This window comes from Notechis scutatus, chromosome 3 (genome assembly GCF_049901735.1).
Source record: "Notechis scutatus isolate UNSWTSFEM ecotype Mainland chromosome 3, rNotScu1.2, whole genome shotgun sequence".
Classification (NCBI taxonomy): Eukaryota; Metazoa; Chordata; class Lepidosauria; order Squamata; family Elapidae; genus Notechis; species Notechis scutatus.
The window spans coordinates 190,775,590-190,789,994 of NC_142011.1; the positions used below are offsets into that span (position 1 = coordinate 190,775,590).

The following is a 14,405-nucleotide window of genomic DNA, read 5'->3' on the forward strand; positions in this document are numbered from 1 at the left end:
CATAAAAATAATTAATAAAGCTTGACATTTCAATCCTTTGTGCATTGCTAAATATTTCTCTGAGAAAAATAATACAAAGCAAACTCTCTACCACTGCAGAATAAATCTGTTTATTATACATAATGAAGATGTTATTTCCTTGTATGCATCAATCAAATTTGAAAGGTTGTCATCCTATATATTAATGGAAAATATGTTTCTTTCAATTCTTTTTATGAAGACATAAAAATAATGCATAGTTACTTATATTAACGTAACTTCCAACAAAAGCAGAAGAGGAAAATAGCAATAGCACTTAGACTTATATACCGCTTCACAGTGCTTTTACAGCCCTCTCTAAGCTGTTTACAGAGTCAGCATCTTACCCCAACAATCTGGGTCCTCATTTTACTGACCTCAGAAGGTTGGAAGGCTGAGTCAACCTTGAACTGATCAGGATTGAACTCTTGGCAATGAACAGTGAGTTAATCTGCAATACTGCATTCTAACCACTGTCTCTTATATATATTTAAATTTATTATAATTCTTAATTTAAACTGGAACATTAACAGTGAAAGAAACATATTCTGATATGCCAATGTTATACAGAGTCACTCTTCACAGCACATCTACACTTTTGCATATTCATCATGCAGACCAGAGCATAAAGATTTCATACACATAAATGCTTAAATATATGTGAAACAGTACAACACACAAACAACAGAGACAGCACAAACTTCACTCTTGCACTAAAAAAGTAACAAAAAGAAGTACACTCACAGATAGAAAACTTGTTGCTGTTGTCTTTCCCTGGAAACAATTTAAATCCTCTAGATTTAAAATCTATGGCCTTTTTCACTAGTTAAGAAAACAAACAAAAACACATATCAGATAAAGCAATCTAAAAAAAAATTCATTTCAATTGACAATTATTTTTAATCATGGAAGTACAAATTAAAAGTAATTTCTTTCCAACAGCACCATGGACCCAAAAGACTTGAAAAGAATATATATTTTTACACAAAAGGCAAATATTTATAAGGTTTCTATACAGTAGCTACAAAGGCATACACAAAGGAGAAACATATATTTTCTTGAAATGAATGTATATTGTGCCTTTTATGCAAAATATTAAAATTAACTTAAATATTTTCCCATGTGCCATAACTGGATTTGGGCAATTTCACTGTGCAGTTATGGAACTTGGAAAACTGAATTTAATTATGGGGCACAATAGACTTGGCAATCCTTTTCTTATTTAATGTGTATTTATTTCCCTTATTAATGGGAACCAACATTTTATCTTATTTTTCCAAGAACTTTACTATGATATTTCAAATCCATTATGGCATTGTAAAACACAAAGTTGATACTTCACCAATCCTTTAGCACAATTTCACATGGACTAAAAATTCTACCCATGTGAGAAGACTTTGAATTATCATCAAATTATTTTCCAACCAAAGTTCAAGAAAATAATCATACTCAATAAGAAAGTATTATATAGACTTGTTTTTCCATCTCATTTAATTATAAAATTTTAAGTAATTTTAAAATGTCTAGGGAAAGAAAATTACAGCATTAAAATAGTATCCACATTTGTGATGAATAGATAACCTTCTACCAATCTATCAATACACAATCAGCCACTATATACAATTCAATCACCAGGATAGTATACTGAGATTTTAACCAAGTGAAAGAGATTGATGATAAAATTAAATAATATTGTTTGGTAAACTACTGTATTATAACTTAATCATAGATTCAAATTAAATATGGAAAATTGAACTTAGAGAGAAAAGCCATCTGATGGCATGGTTACAATGTTTAAAGTTTATAACTAATCAAATAAATGATTTTTAATCTATGAATCACAGTTCTCTGCTTGTAACAACAGTCCCTATTATTGTTCTCCTGTATTGTTATTCTATTACATTGTTACCATAGTCTCATTTTTATAGAGCTATTCATAAACAGAATGACCATTTACAAAAGTGGACTAAGTATATTCATCTTTAGTATAACATCCATTTGATTTCTGCAGCTGGAATTCCTGCTTCTACACAAATATTAAAGATCCAGAAATCTGACATTTTCCATCTATGAATGCTTCAGAAATAATGTTTACTGCCCATCTGTAGCTAGCACATCCTCACAAAGTATTTCTAAATTTATTACTTTGTTTTCATCTCTCAAAGAAGTGCAGTGTTTCATTTTGATATAAAAATATTTTACAGATAGATCAATTCTATATCCTTCAGAAAAGGGGAAAATCATATTTGCCCAACTGTCCTAGAACAAATCCTAGATATATCTTAAATATTGCAGTCCAAGATACTGAGTAACTTTATGGCTATATCACTTCCAGATTTCATCAAAAAACTCACCAAGCAAAATACACAACTCCATCAGAGTTTCCTCACCATTTTCTACCACTAAACCTCCTTTTTATAGCATCTTTTCTGAAAAAAGTACCTAACTATCTTCAATTTTCCATAATTATTTCCCATGTGAGTTTGCCAATAAAGGAAGTGTCTTAAGATGGATTTCTGGGAATTTACATTATATGTATTATGTTACTTAATAATCATGTTGGAAACATGGTTCTTCATTCCATGATTTAAATGATTATAAAAATATACTACTTAGCTACTTGCTTTCAGATCATTTGCTGTACACATTTATGCTGCATTTTGGCCAAATAACAAGATTTTGTGTTCTTTTTTTATTGTTATTATTATATTTTAGAGTACTGTCTGAGATGCAATAGAGAACATAAACTAAAAGGGAGAAAGGAATCAGAATTCATGAAGCAAGTGATAAATGTTTGAATGTGAATAGAAGAGATGGAAGTCGGAAACAAGAGGGTATTTGACTTCAGAAAACCATTTTGTATTCTTCCCATTTTTCTTCTCAACCAACTACCCAAATCATGATCCTTGATCTCCCAAGCATTTAGGATTCCTAGGTAATAATAATAATAATAATAATAATAATAATAATAATAATAATAATAATAATAATAATAATAATAATAATAATCCAAAAAGTGATTTTGTTTTACTGTATTTGCCAAAAGCTGAATGGAATAGAAGACTTCTACAGGTAAAGCAGGAAGAAAAGCATGGCCTTAATGACCATATTAAGAAGAGCCAAGAACGCTTGCTAAGGACGTCAATCAAGGAAAGCTCTTGAAAATAACAAAGATGAAGGCTGAATACAGAAAAGAAATAATTGGAAACAAATTTGTTAATTAGAAGAACAAGCTGCTGCATGGTTAATACTTGATGGATTAAAATAGCTGATTAAAAAACCCACATGGAGTTGGTTAAGATCAGAGTTAAAGAAGCTGAAGTCTTTATTTTAGTGGCTCAAGAACATACTTTGACAACTAATTATATGAAGGCAAAAATCTTACAGTAACTGACAACAGCAAACGCCATCTTTCTAATAAAAAGGATGAAACAATTGATCAGTGGCTGCAGTGAAATTTCACAAACTGACTACAAGCAGTCACAAATGAGTTGCCAAAATTATTAATTGGAAACTTTGCCTGAAGTTTGAATTTGAATGTAGTAAAAACTACTGGAATTGAATAGGGTTTAGAAAATGAGTGGGTTAAGATCTTATGAACTTTATGCAAACAGACAGGTATTTTGTTCATAACATGCCTGATAAAACAGTGATTTAAAAGAGGTAAACCTGGTTCACTGATGTTGCTATTGAGAGTGATTTTAGCATCGAAGAAAAGAAATGGGGAAAATATGAAATATAAGGACTTGCAGATCAAAGTTGAATTATTATTTTTTAAATGTTACACCAATCTTGATTGGAGTCATTGGAGCAAAACCAAAAGGACTTCCTCAAAATCTGGAAATATTGAATTTATCCGATTTGAGCACTCTAATTTTACAAAAAAGCCCCCTGATTGAAACTGCCTATATTCTTAGATGCTATCTTAATAATAAATGCAATGGCATCAGCAGTTAAAGACAATGAGCTTGTCAACTGAAAAATTGGCAGCCTGGGTTCAAGATCCAAGTGCCCTTTGATGGTACAAGCTCCCATTGCCCACCTATCAATTCGAAAGCATGCATCTATTTATCTACTCATATGTGCTTCGATAAGAATGTAACAGTGTTCTATGTGTCTTGGCATATAGCCATGCTGGTCAGATGACTATGGAAAGGGTCTTCAGACAACATTGGTCTCTCGGCTAAGAAATGGAGATGAGAACTGCCTACTAGACTTGGGAACCTTTTCCTTTTCCTTTATCTTAATAATATTTAGGTCCTTTGTTAGTACTTGAATTATTACGTTTTAAGACTGTTGATCTAGCAGTAGATTACTTATACATAATAGTAATAATAATAAACACCATTCAACAACATCTGCTTATCCCAGGTCCTTGGGATAGAATCAATAGGTGGATAAAAATGCCAAATCGAGTCTAAAAGCTGGCTGACTGTGTGATCAATCATAATTTAACAACAACAAGAACAACAACAACAACAACAATAATAATAGAACAACTATAACAAAAGAAAGCATAATAGCACCAATAGTAATAGGCATCTTGAATACAGTCCCAAAACAACTAGAGCACCCGTGAACACCATCAACATTAATTAAATCACCATTAATCAATTGCAAAAGGCACTAAACTTGGAAAAACTTACATCCTGCAATGATACTTTTAATATTATTAAAAAACAACATCTGCCAATCCTTTGGAAAGGACTTGCTATGTGGATAAAAATGCTAAGTGTGATTTTTCTGCATATTTCCAGCAATTCTTATTCTGGTTCCCCACCTTCCCTTCTCTTGTATAATGTTTAGTATTCATCACTCTCATTCAATCAACATTTTCTTGGCTGTTAAAGGATCATTGGCTATTTTGGAGATTTTTAAAATTTATTTGTGGGATTTATTCCATCTGCCCACACTGCTTATTTCTGCTTCTTATACCTGTGCATTACAATTTAGCTAATTAATTATCTGAAATAGAGGAAATGGTAACAGTGTGTTAAAACAACAATAACAATAACAACAACAACAACAACAACAACAAGAAAAGGTTTTAGCTAAAAACTTTTGCAATAAAAGTTGAACAACTCCCCAAACTTTCAAATAACTAATTAAGCATCTGACTTAGGTTGTGATTATAGATTCTATTATTTAGATATAAATCTTTGCAAGATTTCATACTAATTCCAGTATGTTGAATCTGACTACATACAATACAATTATATTTCCTACGGTATATTAAAATCATAGTGACTTTCTTAATAGTTGGTTAGATTGTCTTTCAAGTCCTGATTACAAATATTTCTTCTCTTAATATACAAATGGCACATCTCCAATCAGGTGACATCAAATTATATTATACAACCTAAATAAAATATTTCATTTATCAATAGTGAATGGGTAGGTGGAGTGGAAATGGTGGAATAAACGGATAGTTACATTATAGGATAGTATTTCAAAGCAGAAACAAACAAACATCCAACAAAAATGAACCAAAGAACCTATAAAATAGACACTAGAATTTTGATGTTAAGGGGAAAAAACTTCTGTTTCTTCATTTGTACTGATATTATAATTATTATATTAGAGCTAAAGACAACCATTAAATGTAAGAAAACATTCCCTCTCCTCCTCCCAATCATATGATGAAAAGGAGAAAATGAACAAAACCAATCAAGAGGTAGTCAAAAAATGTCCCAGTTGTTTTAACTTGTATTAATAACACAACGGCTTCATCAGGTGGCATTGATGGGAAGGATGGGACATGGAGTACATTCATTCTAAGCTCACGCAGTAATAATGGGAGAAATATGGTCTTCAAATTACTAGGCTTTTGGCTATGAAGGCTTCATAAATGGGGAAAAAAAACAATGCCTTGAATAGTACTCAAAACTTACTGGAAATTAGTACAACTGGCACAGCAGAGATGTAACATGTACAAAAGCACATCCTGACTTTTCCATTACTTTCAATACCAGCTGGATAATTTTAAGACATCCATGTTTTGTGTTTTGCCACAGTCCATCTGCAAGATGATTAAAGCATGATTGTCTGTGATAAGGATTCTACGACAAGACAAAGTTGGTGTAGATGAATTTGGGTAAAGGTCTTTCTAGTCACAGCTGCTACTGGTTCTTTGAGAAGGAGCTATAAATCTTGAAAGTTGCTTAAATAGTACCTGTCATGCCCCTGTCAAAGTCTGAATCCAAGGAGGAAGACAAACAGCTGGCAGGGAGTGGGAGAGTGGTTCTGTTGGCTGTGAAGGAAACTGGGGAAGGGAGAAGTCCAGCTGGGCAGAGCAGGGAAGAAGTAGAACAAGGGAGAGGGAGTTCAGAGGTAGACCCAGGCCCATGCCCCTTCATCCTAGGGCATGCAGGGAGGAACGTAGAAGAGAGCAACATGGGTTGCGTGGCTTACGGGGGAGGAAAGAGCCCTGATTCCCTTCATTAGCCACAGCTGTGAAGAAAGTTTAAAAGAAATGCATGTTGCGTGCCGCAGCTACTGGGAGCAAACGTGACTTTATCTTGTGTTGACTTTGCTTATCTGTGTTCCTGGAGTCTTCCCAATCATGTTGAGTTTTGCCGTGTGTTCACATCTAGAATTCTTGCTCCTGCCCTGCCAAATTCATCATTTTGCCTTGATTGGACTTATAGTTACAGTTTTTGTTGATCACATTTTGGACTTGATTCTCTGAAGTCAAAGGCTGTTCCTGGGAGAGTTTTTCTCCAGCTAGAGGGTAACCAGGATATTGGGGGCAAAGTTGGAGCTAATAAAGGGACTCTTATTGATTATCTGACTGTATTGCCTTTGTGCCATGCCCCGGGTCATCACAGTAGCCCAATTCTGACTGGGACAATAAACTAATAGCAACAACAATAGCAACACTTCGTCTTATATACTGCCTCAAAGTACTTTACAGCCCTTACAGAGTTTACAGAGTCAGCATATTGCCCCCCAAAGTCTAGGTTCTCATTTTACCAATCTCAGAAGGATGGAAGGTTGAGTCAACTTTCAGCCAGTGAGAATCAAATTCCTGGAAACGAGCAGGGATTTAGCTTGCAATACAACATTCTAACCACTGTGCCACCATGATTCCTACTTCAGAGCAAAAGATGGAAAATACACTGCTCAAAAAAATAAAGGGAACACAAAAATAAGACATCCTAGATCTGAATGAATGAAATATTCTTATTAAATACTTTGTTCATTACATAGTTGAATGTGCTGACAACAAAATCACACAAAAATTATCAATGGAAATCAAATTTAGCATCTCATGGAGGTCTGGATTTGGAGTTACATTCAAAATTAAAGTGGAAAAAAACACTACAGGATGATCCAACTTTGATGTAATGTCCTTAAAACAAGTTAAAATGAGGCTTAGTAGTGTGTGTGGCCTCCACGTGCCTGTATGACCTCCCTACAACACCTGGGCATGCTCCTGGTGAGGTGGCAGATGGTCTCCTGAGGGATCTCCTCCCACACCTGGACTAAAGCACCCCCCAACTCCTGGACAGTCTGTGGTGCAACGTGGCATTGGTGGATGGAGCGAGACATGATGTCCCAGATGTACTCAATTGGATTCAGGTCTGGGGAACAGGCAGGCCAGTCCACAGCATCAATGCCTTCATCTTGCAGGAACTGCTGACACACTCCAGCCACATGAAGTCTAGCATTGTCTTGCATTAAGAGGAACCCAGGGCCAACCGCACCAGCATATGGTCTCACAAGGGGTCTGAGGATCTCATCTCAGTACCTAATGGCAGTCAGGCTACCTCTGGCAAGCACATGGAGGGCTCTGCGGCCCCCTAAAGAAATGCCACCCCACGCTATTACTGACCCACTGCCAAACTGGTCATACTGGAGGATGTTGCAGGCAGCAGAAAGTTCTCCATGGCATCTCCAGACCCTGTCACGTCTGTCACATGTGCTCAGTGTGAACCTGCTATCATCTATGAAGAGCACAGGGCACCAGTGGCGAATTTGCCAATCTTGGGGTTCTCTGGCAAATGCCGAACATCCTGCACGGTGTTGGGCTGTAAGCACAACCCCCACCTATGGATGTTGGGCCCTCATACCACCCTCATGGAGTCTGTTTCTGACCATTTGAGCAGCCACGTGCACATTTGTGGCCCGCTGGAGGTCATTTTGCAGGGCTCTGGTGGTGCTCCTCCTGTCCCTCCTTGCACAAAGGAGGAGGTAGCCTTTTTGATGCTGGGTTGTTGCCCTCCTACGGCCTCTTCCACATTTTCTGATGTACTGGCCTGTCTCCTGGTAGCACCTCCATGCTCTGGACACTATGCTGACAGACACAGCAAACCTTCTTTCCACAACTCACATTGATGTGCCATCCTGGATGAGCTGCACTACCTGAGCCACTTGTGTGGGTTGTAGACTCCCACTACCTGAGCCACTTGTGTGAGTTGTAGACTCCGTCTCACTAGAGTGAAAGCACCGCCAGCATTCAAAAGTGACCAAACCATCATCCAGAAAGCATAGGAACTGAGAAGTGGTCTCTGGTCACCACCTGCAGAACCACTCCTTTATTGGGGATGTCTTGCTAACTGCCTATGCTTTCCACCTGTTGTCTATTCCATTTGCACAACAGCATGTGAAATGGATTGTCAATCGGTGTTGCTACCTAAGTGGACAGTTTGATTTCACAGAAGTGTGATTGACTTGGAGTTACATTGTGTTGTTTAAGTGTTCCCTTTATTTTTTTGAGCAGTGTACAAGGCACTGGAAGAATGATGAAGATTCAACCATTTACATGGAGAAAAAGAGAAAGATCATAATACCTATCTTCCACTCCCAATCCCCATATATAGCCCATAGAATATCATAATTAAAGGTTCCAAAGATAAGGAAATACAGATTCAGGCATCAATTTATGCTGCTGTATTTCTCAGGAATAATAGATCCTTTTCTGTTTTGTAGTGCTTTCCTTCTCTGAACAATGAGTTGATGCTTTACTTAACAATATTTGAACTATGGACTTCAAGTAGTGTTTCTGTGTATGAAAATCTCTCCCCAATCCACTTTTCATTTCATACTCTTGATCTTGAAGTCAACTTGATTCAATTTGTTCTTCTCTCTGCCTTCTTGAGTTGTGGGGAATCAAGCATAAATTGTGACTTGTTTTCATGATGTTGGGGAGTGATCTGAACTTTGAGTTTAAAGTCCTATGCACAAGACTGAAATGCATTTTTGGTGCAGCCATTTTTTCTCTGTCTATCATAATTACAGATGTGTTTTACTATATAGCTGCAAAGAAACAAAATCCAGCAGTCTAGTGTGAATCTTTTCATTATTGTATTAAGTCAAACATGCTCTTTTCCAGTATTGTAGAAGTCAACACCTTTCTAAAATCTTCTTTGCTGATGAAGCTAGATTAGCATTCCTTATGGCTAGAGAAACCTATTCCCCTTCTTGTAGTAAGAGTGACCATTGTTCATTTAATTGAGATGTTTAATATTTGTATCGTATGGTTGAAGCTTCTTTAAGGTTTTTAGCAGAAATAGTATCTGTAGCACCAGTTTATAACATTATAAAGACATTATTATAGAAATATATTGTAAGGCTGACAGCTCAGATACACTACACATTGGTAATAAAAATGTGCATGGGTGATTCTATTTATTGCTTCTGTGTGCAGTCATTTCACCCAACCAACATCAGAGAGCACCAGCAGAAAAATGATACATTATGCTACAAAGCAACCATCTTTGTACAACTAAGTTTACTAAACTATACATTAATATTTTTTGCCTAAGGCTTCGTATAGAAGATATTGTCTCTCGGGGTTAAGTATTTTTCAGTCCAAAGAGTGGAAGACGTTTAAACTATTTCTTGTTTTTCCTGTCAAAATCAAAGGAAGTTAATTCAAAAAACAATTACTTTCAAAATGTAATGTATTAAATGGAAATGAAAAATAAACCTCTGAAAGATGTAGCAGCCAATATTTTTTGTCTCCTATGGATCTTGTTGTGAAAATGCATGTGGTTTTGGAGAGAAATGGTCAGTTTTAAGCAAACTTGTATTCAAGAATACATGTACTCTGTCCTTGGTCCTCCTCAAATGTATTCTTTTTCATCCTGCTTATTTAATATGTATTGTGCAGGCATTGTAAGAAAATAGATTACAAGGTAGAAAGATTTTGCAGTTCATGAATGGATAATGGGCATCCAAAGGACTTTACTGCTTTTGTCAAAATGTTTAAAGTACAATTGTGGTCTTCCAGAGGAAGACTGTTCTTTTTTGTTATATGAGTGCAGTGTCATCATGCACAGACAAAAGGGGAAGGGTCTGCATTGTTATACTACAATGCTGATTTTGTCTATCTATTTCCTTGTTCCCTTCCTTGTGGATGCTGCTGCAGATAGTTCAGCCAAAATAATATTACATGCTAAAAAGAGAAAATAAGAATGGGTTGTATACATTGTGATTTGATAATAAATGGGACTTTCAAAGGCCACATATATAATTATATTCCTAAACTGATAAAATACTATATTTTACAGAGAGAGGGGGAGAGAGAGAGGGAGGGAGGGGAGAGAGAGAGAGAGAGAAAGAGAACACTATCAACTAAGAATAAATTATCAAGGATTCTTGCCTGAATTACTTAGAATGGAATAAAGTTTTTATTAAACAGCAACTCAGTAACATGACATGGTATGAGGAGTCATTTTTGCAGCACTTCTGGAAAAAACAGTATGAGAAGAATGTTAAAATAATAAAATATAATGATTCTTACTTATGGGGGCAGTGTGACTAGAAACTTATGGGGGCAGTGTGACTAGTTCTGCCTAACTTTGAGAATTAACTATATTTACTACTGTCAGTAAACCTATCCATAAATCTAGAATATGATTCCAGGAGAAAAGAAAAACACCATCCAATAATTTGTAACTAGCTTTTCTGTTCAAGGTTTTGATTTGGTTTCATGTTTAAAATCTTGAAGTGTCAGCTTTTTATTGATTCCAGCACCCTTATTTTTCTACTGAATGTATGCCAAATGTCATATGTGTAAAATATATTTCAATCAATATACTAAATTCATATTGTGAAGTTTTGAGGCCTTGTATCCCTTTGAAAAAAAGTTCAGATAATACGCATCTCAAGGCTAGTCCCTTTTTAATAAATAATATCTCTGATTTTGAGCACACCTCAGTCTTCTTCATGTTGAGTTTATGGCAGAACACTAGAGAAACTTCTTTCAGCAAGAAAAGGACCCTTCTCCAGCAGCACTGATTTAAGGAGGTTCCAGCTGGACTACTTTAGGAAATACTGGAATTCTTCAGAATCCACAGGGTCAAGGTACTAGCCTAGAAACCAGGAGACTATGAAATTTAGCACTGCCTTAAGCCTGCCTTAAGTTCTACTTTCACCTTAGGTATGAAGGCTGGCTTGATGTGCTTGGGCCAGTCAACCCAAATTCAACTCTCAACAGACCTCTCAAGGCTGTTGTTATGGAGAAAATAGGACGAAGAGAGAGTATTAGGTATGTTCACTATCTTGAGCTATTTATAAAAATAATACAGGTAGGATAAAAAATGCCTTTTAAAAAATCAATGCCAGGTACTCTTGGCATTTGCTAATGATCTTTCATGCTGGATGTCAGTATGGAATGCTGTGGGAAATCAAGATTGCTGTACTGCAGGCCATTTCTGCTGACTATCAGCTGCCTGCAATTTGGCAGTTCAAATCCCACCAGGTTCATAGATTCACAGATCATAGAGATTCATAGTCATGGAGTTGGAAGGGACCTTGGAGATCTTCTAGTCCAATCCCCTGCTGGAGCAGGAGACCTAGGACAAGGTTGATTCAGTCTTCCATCCTTCTGAGGTGGGTAAAATGAGGATCCAGATTGTTGGGGGGGGGATATGCTGACTATGTTAGAGAGGACTGTAAAGCACTGTGAAGCAGTATATAAGTCTAAGTGCTATTGCTATTAATAGCCAGCACTGGGAAAGGCTTAGTGAAACATTTTCCTGCAATTGTGACCTGAAATATTTTGTCCAAGTTGCTTCATCAAGTTGAAACAAAACACCACTTTACTTCAGCATGTTACTTCAATGGCATTGATCTCTTATCATGTTAATCATGTTATCTCAATGACATTGATCTCTTTGTTAACTGAATCTAAGTTTGTCTGCACATGCCTACTTTATATCTGTTGATTTGTTATCATTGTGGGCTTTAGAGATTAGAACATGATATCTGGGATCCTCAAAGTGATCATGTTATCTATCAATCATTATAGTTAAACGGAAATATGAAGTCTTACATTAAGATCAGCATTAACAAACCCAGGAAAATCTAATGGCCTGTTTCAGTTAGCAAAAGCAGTATTCTGAAGTTAGCAGGTGGCAGTTAGCAAAATATCCTTTTCTGAAATGCAACGTTCAAATAGCCAAACAACAAGGCTTTATAAGAAGTTGAAAGAAGCAAGTACAATAATATTATTTATGCAATACTTTTTAAATACTAATCTTAAATGCCCCTATATACTTACTTACTTACTTACTTGCTTGCTTGCTTACTTGCTTACTTACTTACTTACTTACCTAATGTATGTATGTATGTATGTATGTATGTATGTATGTATGTATTTATGTATGTATTTATTTATTTATTTATTTATTTCAAAGCAGCAACAGGTTGTTGTAAAAACTGTGAAACTAACTTGCTTTGATCTAAAACAAAGGAATAGAAAGTACATTTGCTCATATAGTACACTGTATATTGAATTCAGTATTTTCAACATGGGATATTTATAATGGTTTGCTTTTGGAGATGCAATTGAGAATTGAGCTTCTTTGTCTAATCTTGCAGTTATCAATATTAATATAGTGCAATAGCTGTTTATAAAGGAGAAAAATAATGTTGTCTAGTGGACTATGATCCCTGTACTTGAAATTTACCAAGTTATTAAGAATTGTGAAATATCAAACACAGGGTGGAAGGGAGAAAATATATATTAAAATGGGGAATATATTTGCTGTAATGGTTTGCCAATCAATTTTATTTCCAAATCTTTAAATAATATTTTATTTGACAGAGAGACCAAAAGAAGATTTTTGACAAATCTGGCCATGTTTTCTTAAATTTCCATTTAATGATGGAAATTAGTGATATTTTATTTTTTAAAGAAGTTTCATGTTTATTTATTTTTTCAAGTAACTTAATAATTTGTCAGGGATGTATCTGACAGGGATAGTGATGAAAAGTATCTACAAAGAAGGAAAAGAGATTTTACTCTCCTTCTCTCTCAGGCACTGATGGATCATGGAAATATCTCAAAAGTTTAAGAAAAGGCTTTGTCCAAATAGGAATTAGATTTATCTCAAACCTTCTAAGTTGTCATTGATAGTTGTGAGAAGGCTTAATTGTTAAATAAGCAGATATCAAAAGGACTGGAAAAAAAACCTGGGATTGGGAATGAAATGAAAGGAACTGGATAATTTTTTCAATTTATAGGCAAAATATAGGCAAGCCAATATAGAAAGATATATTCTCTACTTTGGAAAGTGAGTGATAATTAAACTTTTTGAATTCAATGCAAGCTACGGTTGGTCAAATTAAAATGAATACATACCTCTGACCTACACAATTTGAAAGAATATTCCGAAATATCAATATAGTTATAGATCTACCCAACCCATAACAATGCAAACAGAAACTTTGATTTTTTTTCTTTAAAAATTGTCATTTTATTTAGTCCAATTTGTCTCAGCAGTAAATATAATATGGAACTGTTCTTGGGCACTTCTCCAATATCAGGAATATATGAATGCAGAATTGAGCAGTTATGCTAAAAGATTTTATGGATATATGAGGCTTACACTTAAGCTCTTAAGAAACCTTGGGAAAAAAATTACATTATTACTTTGCAGAAGGAACAGGTGCAAACAAGCAGAATTGGGAAGAAAGTGATCTGATTCCTTTGGGTATAGAAAATAATTGAGAAAATAAGAGATGGCTAATAAATATAACATTATTTGCACATATTTGAGTCTAGAAATAAGGGGACTGAAACATGCACATAACTCTTGGTACATTTGATCCTTCACTATAAATAAATACAAAAAGAAAGTAATTAGAAAGCAATAATGAAAAGTTATACCATAAAACCAGACTAATAATAATAATAACAACAACAGACAGACAGACCACAACACACCTGATATCAATATTGCAGAAAATAAAAAAAGTCTACTTCACTGATATTGCAATACCAGGTGATGCACAAATTGAAAAGAAACAACTAGAAAAAAATAATGAAATACCGCAATCTGCAAATTGAAGTTGAATGATAGTGGAGGAAGAAATCAATGGTTGTTATTAAAAGTAATAGGAATCCTTGGAGCAATACCCAAAAGGTTGCCTAAACA

At 35.1% G+C, this 14,405-nt stretch overlaps 1 protein-coding gene across 1 annotated transcript in view; it reads right to left on the reverse strand.

The window, feature by feature from the left end:
• The window catches only part of CSMD3 (CUB and Sushi multiple domains 3), a 618,612-nt gene that overhangs the window by 321,083 nt on the left and 283,124 nt on the right, over positions 1-14,405 (reverse strand). The window contains exon 7 of the mRNA XM_087962106.1: positions 763-840. Within this exon, the coding sequence (XP_087818232.1) occupies positions 763-840 (78 nt within the window). The remainder of the gene's footprint in view (positions 1-762; positions 841-14,405) is intronic.